The 19,615-nt window shown below is 38.1% G+C and overlaps 1 protein-coding gene across 1 annotated transcript; it reads left to right on the top strand.

Annotated features, from left to right (window-relative positions):
• Window positions 1–31: 31 nt before the first annotated feature.
• Window positions 32–19,389, top strand: EXTL2 (exostosin like glycosyltransferase 2). Its single transcript, XM_007449618.1, has 5 exons — window positions 32–592; window positions 2,789–2,868; window positions 12,997–13,424; window positions 14,068–14,138; window positions 17,296–19,389. Exons 2-5 carry the CDS (start codon window positions 2,864–2,866, stop codon window positions 17,782–17,784), a joined length of 993 nt encoding a protein of 330 aa, XP_007449680.1. The 5' UTR covers window positions 32–592; window positions 2,789–2,863; the 3' UTR covers window positions 17,785–19,389.
• Window positions 19,390–19,615: the final 226 nt, after the last annotated feature.

The raw sequence follows: 19,615 nt of genomic DNA, 5'->3' as shown, positions 1-19,615 counted from the left end.
TTCACTTCCAGGTCATCCCGGAGGCTGCCGCCGTGGCTGTAATTCTCGTGAGAACCCCATAACCAGTTTCAGGGAAGTGCAGGGAAAACTGACTCGTTGGTGGGACGTGAGGGCTTGCGGAGCGCCAGGGGCGAGGCCGGCGGGCCAGTGCTGGGCGCCCACGGTGGTTGGAACTCCTCTTCCAACGCCTCTCTGGGAAATTGTTTGGGTAAAGTCAGGTGGTCCATCACCTGAATGATTAAAAGTTGTTACCCTGGGGGGGAGAAGTGGGGCAAAGGAGGACTGGCTTTTGGAGGTGGGCTAGAAACTACAAAACCGAGCTTCTTGGGAACGGCTTTTTAGTCTAACAGGAAGTGGAGCGTCACCGAAAGGGAGGGGCGGCCACCCAGGACTGCCCTCTTCTTCAGGCTCTCTCTTTGTGGGCAGCGTTTCATCCAGGTTATCAATCCAGCGAGTAATGCCGGGCGAATGCACGCTGCTGGGTTTGGAAAAAAAAGGAAAATGAGCAAGCGAGACCCCCCTTTGGTTTCATCGTAACCAAGCTGGAAGCAAATAAATCGGCTAGGTCCCACTGCAGTCTTCTGCACTCGAGGTAAGGAAATAGGAAAATGCTCTCGTGTTAAAAATCTTTTTGCAGTGAGAATATATGTGTTTTGCACTCCTTCTTGGAACTTTGTGAGTGTGTGGGGTAGTGATTCTGTGGTTTTATTTTTGAAAATAAAATTTACTTATCCTACAATTTTTTAAAAAATGTTCGTGTTAATTAAACTGCTGTGTAAAAACAGCTAGATTTCAGAAATTAAGTTCTGGAAAGAGTATTTTGTCTTTGTCTTTCTTGGCGTATATTTCACTATTTTAATTTGAACATAGAAATATTTTCAATTAGTAACATTTACTTATATTTTTAGGAAGCTTTTATATTAGCCATAGACTGAGTTTTACTGTACTGCACTGCTGGGTACAAACTAGGTTGAAGATAAATATTTCCACAGCGATTGAGTGTTTCTCCAAAGCTGCTTTATTTCAGTATGATGTAACTGGGGGTGGGGGTGGGGTGTGCATATATGGAAATAACTAAATTTCAGCAACTGGTTTCCAGCGTTCTCTTAACTCATCCAGGTCTGCTGCAATCTGAGCCTGTGTTTTTGTATTCTGCCTTTGAAAATAAATTCTACATTTTGCCCTATATTGCTGCAGATGAGAAATTGTCCACCTGGGTTATGGAGAAATCTGCAATACCCTTTTTCAAATAGTTTTGAAATAAGTTGGAGAAATTGAAGTTTAATTTTAGTTACAGTGGTCCTGGAACTCCTAAATTCCCCACTGCTCACTCCCCAGAATATAAGATAGCTATTCCGGTGAGGGCCTTCTTTCAAAAAGTGGCAATGCCACTTCACATCTTTCATTCTTAGACGACATAATTACCAACTTCAATCCTAAATATTTTATTAGAAATATAAATTGGACACTAAATCAGGAAAAGTGCTATGAGTGGAAAATGTTTGACATGTCTCACTTGACTTGTCATCTTGAAATAATGTTTGTCCCATATATGTTAACCAGTATATGTTGTCATATCAAAATTAAAGTTAGTTTCATTCATTCAGCAATCATTTAACGAGTGTCTACTATGTGCTAAGCTCTGTGCTGGGCACGGGGTGGGGGAAGGGAGGTAGGTTAAAAAGCCTGATAAAGTTCTTTCCCTGGAGGAAGTTTATGGGAAGAAGAAGCGGGATGTGAGGAGAGGGCAAATCAGTTCAGGATTTTAGAACTAAATGATATTTAAGATGTGCACAAGAGGTGCTTTTGGTGTAGCAAGGAGGAACAACTGTCACCTGATGAGTCCAGATACATGCTAAGCCATCCCTTTACCCCTTCAGTAACTTGTATCATGAAAGAATATAAGTTTGGAAAATCAAAAGTGATTCTTCAGGTCTATTCAGGTGGTCATTACAGATGCAGTATCTTGCTGGTCTCCAATCAGTTCTGAATTCCTTCATATGTTATGGATTTATAAGATCATAAAATAGGTAGATATATTAATGAACATTTTAAACCAATAAATGGATTTCTACCCTGAACTTTTAAATATTTGTTTAGATCATCTACTAATTAATTGCATTAGGTTAACTGTGCAGACTATATGGGGGAAAAAGTCCCCAACTTCTTAGACATGTGATTAAGGACTGTGAGAAATGAAAGCCGAGAAGATTAAGGGGCAGAAGCTCATCTCCAGCCAAGGTTCCAGCTCCTTTTGGGCAATAGTAAGGCATGGGAAGGATGCCATCTGTCATTCCTCAGTAATCAACCCTGACATTTACCTGCAACCCTATTTTAGACCCTGAGTTTTTTAGTACTTCAAATTGAATGCCTTATGAACCTTTAGTGAAAAAAGGAGTTTTGATGGTAGATAAAACTACAGATACTTAAAAATCTAGAAATTGAATACAAGTGCAGGTTGCTAATGCATTCAGCGGTCTTGCTCCATGGCATATATGTTCTGGTTTCAAAAGTGTAAACACATTAGATCATCAGCATGATGTGAGTTTATTCTGCTTCTGGATACCTAAGAGAAAGATGAAAACAAAAAATATAGCAATGTTAGCACCAACCTGACAGGTAGCACCTACCTAATTGCCTAAATGTAGTTTTTAAAACACAGTATAGCAAATTTTAATTTCTAAAAATAATTCAAAGCCTATGGACGATAGCATTAAAAAGCATTTTTAAAAAATTTCCTGGTGATTGACAAAAACATCACAGAAAATTCTTTGATTTCCCTTAATAGTGCCAAGAGAGCCAGTTCCTATCAATTACTGAAGCCATAAGGAAAATTTTTTTAAAAAATTAAAAGTTTACCATAATGAGGTAAGTACCAGTATTTTTTTTATTACTTTTTAAAAATTGTGGTAAAATACACATAATATTTGCCATCTTAACCATTTTTAAGTGTACAGCTCAGTAGTGTTAAGTGTATTGACATTGTTGAGCAGCCAATCTCAAGAACTTTTTCAGCCTGCAAAACTGAAATTCTATAACCATTAAACAACAACTCTCCATTTCTCTGTTCCCCGGGCCCCTGGCAACCACCATTCTACTTTCTGTTTCTATGAATTTGACCACTCTATATTCCTCATGTAAGTGAAATCATAGAGTATTTGTCCTTTTGTGCTGGCTTATTTCACTGAGCATGATGTCCTGAAGGTTCATCCATGTTGTAGCATGTGTCAGAATTTCCTTCCTTTTAAAGCCTGAATAATATTCCATTGTATGTCTATACCACGTTTTGTTTATCCATTCATCTGTCAATGGACATTTGGGTTGCTTCCATTTTTTGACTATTGTGAATAATGCTGCTGTGGACATAAGTGAAATACCAGTATTTTTATCTGAGAAAAATTGTTTCCTATAGAGGTGTTTTTGTTTCCTTGGAAATAAGAATTTTTACTTGAGGCAGGGTCTGTTAGAAAATACTGTATTGCCTGTTTTAGATCTTATCCATTGAAATAGTATTCCAGGTTATAGTATAAAGTCAGTACCTACAAAGTTGAAATATTCTTGTAGACTAGAACAAAGCTGAAAACAGAGACTACTTGAAAGACACTAAAAATACAATGTAGGTCAAGTGTGAGAGTCGGGAGTTTGTTTGGACCCACCACTCTTTCTGTGGCTCAGGAAACATCATTTAATATTCCCAGTCTCAGCTGGCCCATCTACAAAATGGGGTGGATATATTTTAATTCCCATGTCTCTGAAGGTTTGAAACATTACTGATTTGAGTTGTTAGGTAACATAAAGAGGGAAGAGGTCTGACAACTTCCATTACTATTGCTAAGCTCTGTGAGGGCAGGAATTGATGGCCTTGCTCATTACCATCCCTAGTGCCTGACAGTGCTGGGCTCGTGCATGGTAAGCACCTAGGAATGTTTATGGACTGACATAACTACTATGGATATTCTGACCTTCCTCTAATAAAGTTAGGAAGCTCATGTGAATTAAGATTACGTCTTTGTTAGGTTTAATATCTAAAGCTATTTACAAATCATAATTCATTGTGTATGAAATCTGTTTCTCTTAGAGAAACGATTTTGCAGTGTGAGTTTATTGCTGAAAACCAGTGTTGTATAAAAGTGAGAGGGTTCCATAGACTATTCCAGGTTTCTGTTGCCCAACAATCATGTCTCCCCTCGATCTTCCTGTGACTAAAACAGAGAGAAGTTCAAGTGAAAAGCTTCAGTGCCCTGGAATGGTAAAAGTAATGTATTTGCAGATGTACTTGGCTTCTTTTTGACCCATTTCTGGAACTGATTTTGCATGGCACTGTACTGAGCTAAAAATGTTTTTCTATTTCTAGGCTTTCTTCTTAGGATGCATTCATTGACTCCTTGGATCCTTATAAGTCATGGATGTTCCTCTTAAGAATAAGGCCATTCCTTCTCCTGCCCTGATATATGCCCATAAGTTTGGTCATCTCCAAACACCACCATCATCATTATCATACAATTAATTGTCAATTCCTGGAGAAAGATGCAAGACGAGAAGGAACTTTCATCTAGCATAATTCAGACCTATGCACTTTGAGGGTAGAGAAGGCCTCACTGCCTCAGTAACAAATAGCTGGATTGAAGGACACAGTGCTTTAAGAAGCCTTTATACATAATATTTATGTTATTTCCTCTTAAATCAATGATGAGAAAGCAAATCTAATTAATTGATAGTAGCTGCCTGAAGAAGTATTGAGAAGCAATTTGATGCTTTGTACAGGATGCTTAGGAGGGGAAAAACAAAACGCCAGGACTGACAGGCAGCCTTTGCTACTGATAACAGGGTGAGATTAGGGAGGGAAGTGGAGACACAGGTACTTAGTGTCTGCTGTCTGTTTTAAATGCTGTCTTCGGTGTTTATTTGAACCTGATTTCCCTGTAAGGGAATAGCTCACTCAATCTTGTTGCCAGGAGAAGAACTTGCTCTAATTTAATGCGACCAGTGCAGAAATTCTTTCCTTAACAGCTTGCAGTGAGAAATGACCTGTTGCAGCAACTTCTGTTTTTCAAATGTGATACTGTAGGAAATTCAGCTATTTATCAATATGTTTTAGCAACTCTGTTTCAGAACTATAGACTCAAAATGCAGTCTATAGTCCTAAGCTTTCTAAATGACAGGACTTAGATTGGCTATTGATGATCATGTATATGTTGTAGCCAGTTATACTGTCAATAGAAAATCACTTTAACCCTAAGAGCTGGTCCATGACATTGTGGATCCAGATTGTGGTCATCCAAATGATCTGTTCAGATCACTGTACAATGGGTTGTAAACACAGCGAGATCACAAGGTGAATCTGTGATGCTATGTGGGCCCTTTTATTATTTTAAGTCTATTCCTATTCCTGCCTTTCTTATTCCTAAATAAATAATATTGTTAACACAGATAACTTATTTTGATGTATTTAGACTTGTGAAAAAAGTAATGGGAGTTAAGAAGATCCATAAAAACATAGATGGGCTCCTTAGAAGGAAATGTGAGGGGAAATCATTTAGAAAGGAGAGGATAGCATTGGTTGAAAATGAGAAAAACTGTATGGCACTTCTAAAATAACAGTGAAATGAATGAATTTCCTGAATATAGGAAAATACAAAGGCAAAAACTCTTCTTAGAACACTCTTTAGCACCTGGAAAAGATTCATAAAGAACAGTGACCTTTCATGTACTATTTCTGGCATTCTGGATTTTGCACTGAAGCAGATTCTAGTGTGTGCTGCTTAAAATTTTAATGGAAGAGGCTTACTCTAAGCAGTAGTGAACTGACTTGGGCGGTGTTCTGACTTCGTTTTCTGTTTCTGCCAACTGTCCTGAGGTTTCTATAGGTTTTTGTCAAGGTTCTATAGGTTTTTTGAACCCAAACTAAATTTTCATTTCTCACCTAGACAAGACTTTATTGTCTGTTTGTGTAAATCATATATGCTGCCGGATTAAGAATATAGCTTCTGGTTATTGTTACCGGAAATCACAAGGATGGGATTATCTAACAAGTGATGGTTTTCTCCCAAGGCAAATCAGCTTATTCTCTAAGAGCAGAATATCTGGGGAAAAAATCGGCGTTCTAAGACATCTTTTATTACGTAGTTTGGCCACAGAACTAAAGGTAGAAAGGTGACTCATGTGGCCTGAGCTAGAGACCACATCTCATGACTTGTTGTACTGGTCCCCAGACGGGGGATAATACAGGTCTTTTATAGAGGGAAAGGTTTCTTGAGTCTTAACTGGGCCTTAATTTGCATTTAATTTGAGTTTATTCTTTTAAAATTTCAGTCATTTCTTATTCATTGAGAAGTTTAAGACCATTTAAACATAGATTCCCTCACTCCTTTCAGCCACAGAGAGTTGTGAGCCCTTACTCAAAAAATGTCCAGGCACTGTTCTGGATTACAAAGCCTAACAGAAATGGCCCTCAAGGTATATATAGCCAGAGTCAAAAAGGAGCTGGAGGCAGGGTCAGTAGTTGTAATACCTGGACACAAAGTCTAGTAGCCCTGTGTTCCCAGTTCCCAGGAGCACTGAGGATGGAGAGTGGTGAGAGAAACATCCACAGGGGAGGGGATGTTTGAAAGAGACTTGGGGGTAGGAGGGCAAGGAGTAGGGGTGTGCCAGGTGGAGAGAGGGATGGGTTTTGTAGTAGAGAAGATAGAGAAGATAGCATGTACCAACACTTGGGAGTCACGGGTCAGCACGTTGGCTGTAGGTATCGTAAGAGGAAAGTCCTTTTGGAATTGGGTACCACATGTGCCTTTGCCTCAGTTGGAACAGTGTTTGTCATCTACATGCCATAAACCTGGCCAGAAACTGCTCATCAGGTGTATACTGTCTCTTCTGATTCTTCTTGCATGTTCATAGAAGGGAAGCCCAGGTTCTGAATTAGCCTCTGGGTTCTACCTTGGAATGCTTTTATCTCGTGGCAGCTGAGGGCACCTTTTTGAGCATCTGTCTTCTCTAATCATCAGTTTTTAGGCAAGTGCATATTTTGGAAGATGAGCCAGAGAAGAATACAATATGAGGCAAATCTCATAATCAAATGGTCGAATAGTTATTCTTCCACCATCTGTGGCATTAAAAGGAAAATGACAGCTTCTCAATGTATGACGTGAAGCTGTTCATTGCTTTTCTACCTTATGAGTCAGAGGACATAACTAATCTTTGTTCATGCTATGCTCTGGCTATTTGTTTTCAGCTTTTGTCTGGATAATTATTGCTTTCAGTCCAAAGGAACTAGCCTGGAGAAAAGAATTCTTCATTCAATAGTGTGTTCCTTCTAAGGAACTTTGATAGATGTAGTAAATAACTACAGAGCGGGTCTTTGAAATTTCAGATTGCCTCGTTCATTTAAAGACAAACATTAGAGAATTAGTAACAGTTGCTTCATTGTATTATTTACTTTCCTACTCTATCTTATGTCCACATTTAAGAAAATTTCTTAAAATTTCAAATAATGCTTTTCCAAAAGCTACCTCAATTCTCAAATATTTAAAAATTCTGATACAATGACACAGCCATTCCACTCCCAGATATATACCCAAGAGAAATGAAAACATGTTCACATAAAAATTTGTACTTGAATGTTCATAACAGCGTTATTCATAATAGCAAAATGTGGAAGCAACCCAAATGTCCAGCAACTGATGAACAGATAAACAAAATGTGGTATATCTATACAATAGAATGTTATTTGGCAATTAAAACAAAAGAAATAAGTACTGATATATACTATGACATGGGTGAACCTTGAAAACATTAAGTGAAACAAGCCAGGCACAAAGGCCATATATTGTATGATTCCATTTATATGAAATGTCCAGGATAGGCAAATCTATGGAGATAGAAAGTAGATTAGTGTTTGCCTGGTGCTGGGGTGGAGAAAGAGAGGAAATGGGAATGAGGAGTTGACTGCTAACGAATGGGTCTGGGGTTTCTTTTTAGAATGTTAAAAATGTTGTAAAATTAGACTTGGTTGCACAATTCTGCGAATACACTAAAAGCTACTGAACTGTATACTTTAAATAGGTGAAATTTATGGTATGTGAAATAAATCTTAATAATAAAGTTGTAAAAAACCCAACATACCAATATTAATATTCATATTATGTTACAGGTACCTTAGGGACAGTCTCATATACTAATTTATGACACATCCTTGCAGAATTTACCATAACACAGTGGAAAGAGTCATGGACTGTGCCCTCAGAGATCTGGATTCTAGACCTGGCTCTGCTGCTGGATAACTACGTGCAGCTGCATCAGTTCAGGCAAATTCCTTATGCCTGGACCTTGGGTTCTTTATCTATGAAAGAAGGAAGCTGGCTTAGGAGGGCTCTGAGGTCTCTTCCAGTTTTCTGAGTTTATGATGTGTTTGTATCATAAGGCATATAGATACTGGGGCAGTTTTGGAGACATTGCTTTATCGTTCATTGTTTGAGTGTAATAAATAGCAGTAGGGATTTCAGGGGCCACCTGACTATCAGTCCCTCCCCAGTCGTGTTCAAGGTAAAATATATGTAGAGCAGGGCTTCTCCACCTTGGCATCACTGGCATGTTAGGCCTGGATAATTCCTTGCTGTGGGGCCTGTCCTGTCCATTGTAGGATGTTTAGCAGCAGCACTGCCATCTACCCACCAGAGAGCAATAGCATCTCCTAGCCCCAGTCACAGCAATCAAAAATGTCTCCCGACTTTGCCCCATGTCCCATAGAGAGCAAAATCGTCCCTGGTTGAAAACCCCTGGTCTAGGAGATGCTATGTAACCATATCAAAATAACTAAAAGGATGTGCTCTCTACTCATGAGGAACTAAATAAGTTAACATATGTGCAAAAAATATCATCTGGGGATCTTTGATTTTGCAGATGATTAGGAGAAAAAGAAGGATTTTTGTTTTGCTGACATTTACTGTGTTTATCAAAGTCACATTTAATTTACTATAGTCATAGATGGAAGAAGGGCAGAAAGGGGATAGACTAAGAACTGTCAGATCCTTTTTGGAATGAGGCAGGGTGCCAGGAAATATATATATCAATAGATATAATTTTAAATAATTTTAATTCTTGGTTCTTTCTAAGTATGACATACGTTATCCGGATGTATTCTTTTTCATACCCCCCCATTCAAAACTCAAAGCTGTGATTTAGGTGATAGATTCTTTTCTGGACAAAGGACAGAAGAAAGCTATAAACTGAAATCCAGATAGCTATGAAGTCATTATCACTCTCCATACTGTTCTAAGGCTGTTTCCAGTAGGCCTACAATAAAGTTCCAGACTTCAGCTATTCTCAAAGTACAGAGATGCCACTTGCACTGCAGTCTATAAAGTTTTTGTTCTTCTTGCTTTTCTATGTAGACTACAAATGTAACATAATTTTATCAGGCTATATCATTTAATAAATACTACATGAAATATTTAGATTGTCTTTCCAAAGCTATAAATTATATCTCTCAAAACATTTTTGATACAAGTAAAATAGGGGATTAGAAGCTATCTGAAAGAGGAAATTTCTATGACAGATAAAGTGGGGTAACTCCCACTTTAAAGTATAGATAAAAGTGAAACAGTCGTTCACGATTATCTTTGACAATGTATATTTATAGTAGGTTATATAGATGAATCTTCATTACTTTTTCTCCACTAAAACTGCCAGGTAGCTATTAACGTCTGTTTTAGAGACTCGAGACACTGCTATGTAAGTTTTCTAGTATGTTATTCCTACTCAGCTGAAGAAGATGAACATAAAGATCTCAATCAGGGTATACTTTAATGCAGTTGTCAGAATTCTTAACTCTGAGTGCTTATAACCAGCCATTTTTATGCAGAACTGAAAATATGTTTTATGAGACCTGCTTGTGAGTCAGTATTAGAAGGATTATCAAGGACTTTGAACCAACATTATTAATTCATAATGGTTTCTCTTTGGTTTACCACATTAACAGTATATGTTGTTTTAGTAAAAGGGTATATATAACATTGGTGCTCTCAAACCTTAAATTACCATCCTTGAAAAGTAATCATGGTAAAGCTGAAGTTACTTCAAAAATAATTCATTTTATTCGTATCTTAAGAGTGAAGCTATGATAAAAGGAGAAACACAAAATTTCTTTTCTTAACAGAACAGGCTGCAGAGAAAGTCCAGGAGAGAATATCCTTGAAAGCTCTCCAAAAAGATTACTGCAAGGGAACATTTCTTTTCAAATCTGGACTTTTGAAAAGTGAGAGTTGCTGAATGACAATGACCATTCCCTTGTCCTTATGAATAAGTTCTTCCTTTGCTTGCACAGGCCTCAGCGCATTATCACATCATGGGGTGTGTTCCCCTATAAGCCTTGGAATTCTCCAGTCCCCACTTCTGTGAACTTTAAAGAGAGATGTTACAGGCATGGTCTGCATGGCCTCTCTATGTCCTTGCTGAATTGTATAGAGAAAAACTTGCTACAATTACAAAACACACCTCACAATGTGAAACAAGATCAGGGGAATGTGACTGTCCCTTTAACTCCACCACTGCCAAGTTTCCTCGATGAAAAACAGAAGACTGATGGGACATCATTTGGATAGCAAAGTGAGATTTCGTTTGGAACCTAATCTGTTAGACAGGAAGATTTAGACTAGTCTTAGGATTGTCTGTAGAATGGTGGCCTAGCTGCAGATGCCCAACTGAAACCACAAGGTGCAAAATCAAGAGCTTACATACAGACACAGTGCACTTTTTCATGAAGGAAACCAAAATAAACTGTACAGAAGCAGTGTTATACAAGGAAGAACAGTGACAGTGGCTTGTACAGTTAGCACACCACAGGTGTGAGTTAGCAGTGAGAAGTCTTTTCCAACTTGATATTATTTATCTGTAATAAGGAATAGATAAGGGTATCTGTTTATTGTATAGCCTGAGAGGAAAAATTGTATTAAAAGTAGTAAGAGTGGATAGACCGTGGGTCAATTAAAGTCATCAAGAATAATAATATCTCATTCTTTCTGGTTCTGAGAGATCTATTTTTTTTTTCTTAAAGATATTTTTTATATGTCTAGAAACTCCTGGTTGATTTTTGTTTTCAGTCTTTTTATAGGTAAATTTCTTTAAGCTTTTCTTTTTCCTCATTTCACGCTTTTGTACTTGAATAGAGTAGTAGAATAGATCTAGGAAAAGTGCTGAGATGTATTTGAAGGCTCAGCTGCCGGAATAGAAAATGAGGACATCCCTCAAAAGCTTGTGGAGGCTTGTGGAGGAGTAAGTAAAGTAAGTAAATCAAAAGCAGAAATAGCAGAAGAATCAAAAAACAGCAGCAATTGAAAGCCAGCAGTGCTCCAAAACAAGGCAGTAGGGGTGATAATGAAACTGTATTGGAAGCCAAGAAATCAGAGTTCTGGGTATCTGTAAAACAGTATGAGATTTAACCTTTCCTTACATTTGTGACTGAGTTTTAATCAGACAAAAAATTTTGACCAGTAAATCTCCAGGCCACATCCCTTGGTTTTTGTTCACCTACTCTTCTATAGCCATCTCAGGCAGATCCTGTAGGTATAGTGAGGAATACGAGAGTCCAGAGCTGATTACAATACCTGGTGGTCCTCATGTTCTGTGACAGAGGTTGCTTTGGAAGCTTAAGAGCCCTACCTCAGCACATCCCGCATTTGAATCTGGCAGTACACTCCCCGGCCCATGATGATGAAAAAGCCTGGGCTCTGGCAGCAGTTTTTTCCTGGATAAAAATCCTAGATCCATTACTTCAGTTGTTTAGAAACCTTGAGAAAGTTATTTAACCTCTTCTGTAAGCATCCAAATACTATTAAATGGGAATAATAATAATAGTAAAATATAAACAAGATTCTGTTACTCCCCTGATCAAAACCCTCCAATGGCTTCCCATCTCACTTAGAATAAAATCCATACTCCTTACTCAGGCCAACAAGATCCCCCGTAATCTGAGCCTTGCTTAAGTCATTCTGATTTATTCTCTTCATTACCATCATGCTGAATTAGCTTTGAGTTTATTTACTTTGTTAACTGTTCGGCCCTACTATTTCCTCTGCTACTAACAGCAGAGACTTTGTCTATCTTATTCATTGCTATATTCACAGAATCTAAAACAGTGCATGGTACAGTAAGTGCTCAGTGGTTATTTGTTTAATTTACTAAGTAAATAAGCATGTACTATGACATGCAAAGCACATAGTACAGGGCCTAGAATGTAATAAACCCACTATAATTGTTTGCTGCTGCTGCTATTACTATTATTTCATATATTAGGGTTCTGCATATGATTTCACTTGGAAAAAAGTTTGCTACCAAAATGTAAGTTTAAAGTTAGTGTACTGAAATTTACACATATCAGAACATCAAGTTGTACACCTTACATATATACAACTTTTATGTGTCAACGATATCTCAATAAAGCTGCTTAAAGAATTAGTATACTACCAAGAGAAATATAATCCTATCTGAAAAAAATAATCTCAGTTCCAAATGTTTAGTAGTGAAATGAGGGCAAATTTTTTTTTTTTTTTTTTTTTTTTCCTTGCGTTATGCGGGCCTCTCACTGTTGTGGCCTCTCCCATTTGCGGAGCACAGGCTCCGGACGCGCAGGCTCAGTGGCCATGGCTCACGGGCCCAGCCGCTCCGCGGCATGTGGGATCTTCCCGAAACGGGGCACGAACCCGCGTCTTCTGCATCGGCAGGCGGACTAAATGAGGGCAAATTTTAAAATGCACTGCTTTATTCTTCCTGTTCGGTGTGTAGATAACCCTTTGTCTGCAGCTGCAAAGCGAGCAGGCCCAGAAGGAAAGGTGTATTCACTGTACTTTTTATCTAAGGCCAAGTCACCTTATCAGAGAGGCAGGGTGAACTGAACTTGAGTCAGCTAAAAGATGATTAACCTCTCTCCTCAAAAAAGCAAAAACAAAAACATGGTAACTAGTAAGAATGCTAAGATTCTGCATTTTATTTCCATTTCTACTCCAGGTGTTGCCACATCTGCAAACTCCCTGGAAGAGTGATGGGGATTCGAGTACTTCGTTTCTCTTTGGTGGTAATCCTTGTGTTACTGCTGGTAGCTGGGGCTTTGACCGCTTTACTTCCTAATATCAAAGAAGACAAGATGCTCACTTTGCGTAGGGAAATAAAATCCCAGGGCAAGTCCACCCAGGATTCCTTTACTCTCATAATGCAGACGTACAACAGAACAGATCTCTTGCTGAGACTTTTAAATCATTATCAAGCAGTACCATATCTGCACAAAGTGATTGTGGTGTGGAACAATGTTGGGGAGAAGGGACCAGATGAGTTATGGAACTCTCTAGGGCCTCACCCTGTCCCTGTGATCTTCAAAGTACAGACAACAAACAGGATGAGAAATCGACTCCAGGTCTTTCCTGAACTAGAAACCAATGGTGAGTTGCACCTGGGTTCTTAGTCTGGCAGGGCTGCAGCTAACCAGAGCTGGGGGTGGGTGCATGGCTTTTGGGCCTTCTACTTGTCTTAATTGTCTGGAGAAAATAGGGAAATTTAATCATAAGAAAGCATTTTGAAAAACTTAAGGGGCAGTTTCCAATATGTCAAGAAGCAGTCTCCTGGGGAAGAAATCGCATATATCTTGCAACAATGAAAAAGAGGTTAATATTGTGAAAGAAGATATGCTATGATTACATATTACTGCATCACAGAATTTAGTAAAATGCCATTTAACTTATGCTTAATGTATTTTTTGCCACCTCCTTTTCCTCCCACTCAACAGTTACATGAGATTGTAATTTGCTTAAAAGAACCTTGGTTTTATTTATAGGTTCATTAGTTTCTAGGATAATGGATGATAAATACATGATAATTTCCCCCTCAGGAAACTATAAAAATCAATTACATTTCAAGTAAAAACTTTTTCTGCTAGACAGATCTCTCCAAGAATACATTTTTTATTTACTCAATTTCATTCAGAAAATACTTCATTTGAATGACTTATAAAAACACCACTGTATCTTATAACTTCTGTCTTCATTTCCAAACTGTTTGATTTAAATTTTTTTCCTTTCATTTCAGCGGTGTTAATGGTAGATGATGACATGCTAATTAGCACCCATGACCTTGTTTTTGCTTTCTCCGTGTGGCAGGTAATGTTGCTACATCCTTTATGAAATCATCAGTATAAAGTCTGATCTCTAGGGAGGGTGGGAGGGAGGGAGACTCAAGAGGGAAGAGATATGGGAACATATGTATATGTATAACTGATTCAGTCTGTTATAAAGCAGAAACTAACACACCATTGTAAAGCAATTATACCCCAATAAAGATGTTAAAAAAATAAAAAAGTCTGATCTAGTGTTTAACCAGAGCAGCATGGTTTAATGTGAGAGTCACCCAAACCAGCGTAGACAGTATTTATCTAAAAGGTAGATGAATTTGTCATAATCAGATTTCCTGAGCTCAGTTAAGCTAATCTGAAAGTTACAGTATCTTTTATCTATATTTGATTTATGTTTGGTATATTGGAAAGAAGAGCTAGAACTGACTTCCAAAAAACAATGAGGAAACGATCTGGTATATGATAGAGCAAAGACTAAAGTCCAGAGGCACTTTCGCCTGTATCTCAAATGAGAAGTGTATTTCTGTATTAATATTGCACAGAACTTCCTTTGAAAGAAACGATTTATTACATCTATAAATTTTAATTCTGATTCTGAGACCGTTGTTTAAAAATTAATAATACTACTAATAATTCTGCATGCACCATTGTGGTGGCAGTTTCCCCCCCACACCCCCTTAAATCCCAAGCTGGGATAAACAGGCATAAATTGCCTGGTATCTATAAAAACCCCTTTTTCCTACTGAATATGTGTTAATAGTAGACAGCTTTTACAAGTTGCACTACAAGTACCTGAAACCAGAACTGCATACAAATACTTTGAAGCCTTGTCCAATAATTAAACACTGTGCTACCCAATAAATGGTCTAATTTGCACTATAGTAACTCTCCTTAATTAGCGACTTGGGATGTAACAACATTAGGTATTAATGGTAAGTGGTCACAGTACTCTGCAGATATCATCATTCTCAAAACTTCAGTTTTCAACTTCATGCCTACTGTACTGATCAACAGATTTTTTCCATATCAGCAGTTTTTCCAGCCCTATAAATAAAAGCTTCCTAGGTGAAAAGTTCTAATGTAATACTCCAGCTGTGAGATTTCTATTTCAGGTAAAAAATCAATTTCCTGAAAATATCACGGTGGGGGGAAATATGAGAACTGCGGTTAATTAGAACAATCCAAGTAAACCATAATTAAAGATGGATAAATATGACTTTAGGTTTTATTCATAAAATCATCAAGAACAGTTTCAATCCACTGCACAAGATAATCTGACTCCTAAAGTTCTGTCCCATCAGTGCCCTGCATAGTGTAGTGATTTGGGGCCTAGAGAGAAGCAAGATTAGAGCAGACAGGTATCTGTGCCTTTGCAGTCACCCATCACCTCCACTTGCAGTGCTTTACCTTTTCCACCTCCATTCATCCGTGAAATCTCTTTCATCGCGTAGATTAAGTGGCACATCTTCCCTGAAGGCTCCCAGCCTTTATACCCAACCCTTGACATTCCCCTTTGCTTCCCAGCAGCACAGTTGTCATCCTGTCCTCGGTGGCCCCCTGAGAATTGCGCAGCTGCATTTACAGCTTTTTCACAGTGTGGTAATTCCTGGTTCACATATCTGTATCATACCCTCTCTAGACTATGCATTCTTTGAAATGGGATTTAACCCAACCTGACTTGTGTGCGTGTGTCCCTAGTTTAGTGTCTCTTCTGTAAATGAATGAAACTCAAAGTTATTTGTGAGATTGAACTAAACCTTTTAATTCTATAAGTTCATGCTTCTTTTCCATGATTCACTGCTTTTCTTTGCTGATTTTTGTTTTATTTTTAGTCACTCTCATCCTACTATTAGTGTTGTTTTTTTTTTTTTTTTTTTTTTTGCGGTATGTGGGCCTCTCACTGTTGTGGCCTCTCCCATTGTGGAGCACAGGCTCCGGACGAGCAGGCTCAGCGGCCATGGCTCACGGGCCCAGCCGCTCCACGGCATGTGGGATCTTCCCAGACCGGGGCACGAACCCGTATCCCCTGCATCGGCAGGCGGACTCTCAACCACTGCGCCACCAGGGAAGCCCTATTAGTGTTTTAATACTATCCTTCAAAGATCCTGACACATCTCATATATCTATATATATGTCTATATCTATCTATCCATCTATCTATCTATCTATATATCTTTGAGCAACATGGATTTGAACTGTACAGGTACATTTATACTCAGATTTTTTCAATAAATACAAACCACAGTACTACATGATCAGTGGTTGGCTGAATGTAGAGCTGCAGATCTGTGGATACGGAGGGCTGACTGTAAAGTTATAGACGAGTTTTCTACTACGCTCGGGAGGTCAGTGCCCCTAACCCCTGCATTGTTTAAGGCTCAACTGTATACGTGTGTGTTGTGTATATATGTGTGTATATATATTTTTTTTTCTTATGTTTTTATTTTTTTATTTTATTTTTTTTTGCGATATGTGGGCCTCTCACTATCGTGGCCTTTCCCGTTGCCGGACACGCAAGCTCAGCGGCCATGGCCCATGGGCCCAGCCGCTCCGCGGCATGTGGGATCCTCCCGGACCGGGGCACGAACCCGTATCCCCTGCATCGGCAGGCGGACTCTCAACCACTGCGCCACCAGGGAGGCCCTCTTATGTTTTTAAAAAAGAGACACCCAAGCTGAAAAGAGATAAAAATAAACATCGTTTAAAATCAATGGTGACTTTCAAAAACATTGAAATCAACATGGAAAAACAGTAAAATGATACATGTAAACCCATAATTTTATATACGCCTAAGAGATTAAAACAATTTTTCAAAATAATCACATTATATCTTCTTATCTCCTGTAATAAATATCATTCATACAGTCAACTTCTCTTATAGCAAACTCTGAAAAACCAGACTCTGCTAACTCGTATTTATTAATATTGGATAATGTGTAAATTAAGAGAATATTTGTGAGGTTAGAAATTTTGTTAGAGATTTGGTTATGATGAATTGACCTTTAAACTTATCAGTACGTAGATTTATGAATTTATCTGGAGTTAAAGGAAATTGAGATGTAGAAGCCAGGAATAAAATAACATTGACAAATCAGTTTAATTCTTTCTGTAGTAAATCATTGCCTTTTCACCATGTCAGCTTTAAAGAAATGCCACAATTAATTGTTCTTTTTCCATCTTTTCAGCAATTTCCTGATCAAATTGTAGGATTTGTTCCAAGAAAGCATGTGTCTACTTCCTCTGGTGTCTACAGTTACGGAGGTTTTGAACTGCAAACACCAGGGTTTGGAAATGGTGACCATTACTCTCTGGTGCTGATTGGAGCCTCATTCTTCCATAGCAAATACCTTGAACTCTTTCAGAGGCAACCTGCCGCTGTCCATGCTTTGTTAGATGAAACGCAAAACTGTGATGATATCGCGATGAATTTTATCATTGCCAAGCACACTGGGAAGACTTCGGGGGTATTTGTGAAACCTGTAAACATAGACAATTTAGAAAAAGAAACCAATGGTGGCTATTCTGGAATGTGGCATCGAGCTGAGCACTTTCTGCAGAGGTCTTATTGTATAAATAAGCTTGTTAACATCTATGACAGCATGCCCTTAAAATACTCCAACATTATGATTTCTCAGTTTGGTTTTCCATATGCCAACCACAAAAGTAAAATGTGAAAGTAAAACAAACAAAAGCAAACCTCAAAACTGCTTTGGTATTTGAGTAGCTTCTTCATGCTATGGTCAGTTTATTTATTTATTTATTTTTAAGCGCATCATGAACTTTTTTCTACTCCAGAAGTCTCTACAAAGGGGAAAAAGTGCTTAGGGCTTCTAGCATATAAAATTTTTCAGGCACTTCAAAACCCAAGAAGCTGGTATTACCCAGATAGGTCTTCTTGTGAGAAGTTTTCATCCACAGATATGATTCCTTGGTCAACAATTTTATTGTTTACATCCTGAGACCATTCTACAATTTAAAAAAATATTTTTTTTAATTGAAGTATAGTTGATTTACAGTGTTGTGATAATGTTCTACAATTTTTTTGACTCCTGGCACTTACCTTAAGGACCTTTAGCAAGCTGTTTCCAGGATCAGAAACTCAGGACAAGTATTTCTCAGCTTTTTCATTAAAGGATGATTATTTTCATTTGAATCCTGAAATGCCTCTTTAACAAAAGCCTGTGGTATAGGGAAAAGCCATGTGAGGAGAGGATAGTCTCAATCCCATATAAAAACGAGTGGAAAATTTGTGACTATCAGTACTTCCCTTGTGGTCCTTCCAACCAGCCCTTTCCAGGACTAACTTATCCCAGCATGATTTCGGTGTAACCATCAGTGCTTTTATTTCTGTGGATATCTGTTGTGACTGGGAGGGTTAATTTTAGTAGCTAAAGGATGTCTAGTTGTTCACTTGATTTTTGTGAACATTTACTGCATGGATCACAAGTGCAGCCTCTGTTTCTTACATGCAACTTATATGCAGTGAGGAGTAAATGTGTTACTAGATTCAGGTCGTGCATTTTGTCACTGAATCTGACTTTGAGATTGCACATTAATTCTTAGATTTTACATAAAGTATGTATTGTTTAAGAAACATGTATTAAATAACTCTTTTGAAAGAATGTTTAAGTAGGAACTGGCAGAAATTACAACCCTTACTATCAAATGATCTTTATTGTTATAAAAGCATAGGTTATCTCCTGGATACTAAAACGTGTGTATTAGGCACTAAGTCAATCTCTTGCATTCAGAATTTCTTCCCTCCACCCAGCAAAAGATCCAGAGATCATTTCAATTACATAGATACAGGAAAAAATAAGAGACCTGAATCATAGTAGAGGAATTCCACAGGGAGTCTGCATCAGCTGATTGTTAAGTTGCCCACTTCCTCTTATGGGAATTAGTATCTGTTCCACATGGTGTCTGCGTTTGGTCCTCGTTCACTATTGGTGGAAAGGAACACTCAGGCCTCTTTTCTGCCACCTTCTCCTCTTTATGCCCCCTCCTGCTCCCATTATGCCATTATATTCTCAAAATTGCAAAGCTATGAAAATAATCATGGTTAATGTTCCAACAATGAGGTCTCTGTGCAATTAGCTCAGTGTATATTGTTCCTTTACAAGGGCATGTGTATGTATCTTAATGCCATCAGAGAAAGCCAGTAGAACTCGCAGCCTCACTAAAAATTTATAGTGTTAATTATCTGCTTTGTCCAACCTTGTTAGTGACTTTTTGCCTCTTGAGATTGGCAAATCAATAAAATAAACTTTTACCATCCAGATGTTGTATGTTAATTAAGCAGACTCATGCTTTCATGGTCGGTATTTACACAGATTTTCAAATATTCGCATATTTTGTTCCGAGTAAGATTAGAGGTATTAGCCACATTGCCCATGGGAAAATTTTCCAGTGGGAAAATATCCTCAGGTTTTATTTCTCATCTTGTATTCTTAAACTTATCTTCAGCATCACTTAAGTTGCTCATATCATATATTTCAGACCTTG

Source organism: Lipotes vexillifer, unplaced genomic scaffold, assembly GCF_000442215.2.
Source record: "Lipotes vexillifer unplaced genomic scaffold, Lipotes_vexillifer_v1.1 scaffold445, whole genome shotgun sequence".
NCBI lineage: Eukaryota > Metazoa > Chordata > Mammalia > Artiodactyla > Lipotidae > Lipotes > Lipotes vexillifer.
Note: the sequence above shows the minus strand (reverse complement) of the source record. Positions and strands in the feature narration are given on the sequence as shown.

Excerpts from the sequence above, each read along its gene's own strand:
- EXTL2 (XM_007449618.1), top strand. Across the intron at positions 13,425-14,067 it reads TCCTGAACTAGAAACCAATG|CGGTGTTAATGGTAGATGAT; the intron begins GTGAGTTGCACC and ends CTTTCATTTCAG. Across the intron at positions 14,139-17,295 it reads TTGCTTTCTCCGTGTGGCAG|CAATTTCCTGATCAAATTGT; the intron begins GTAATGTTGCTA and ends CCATCTTTTCAG.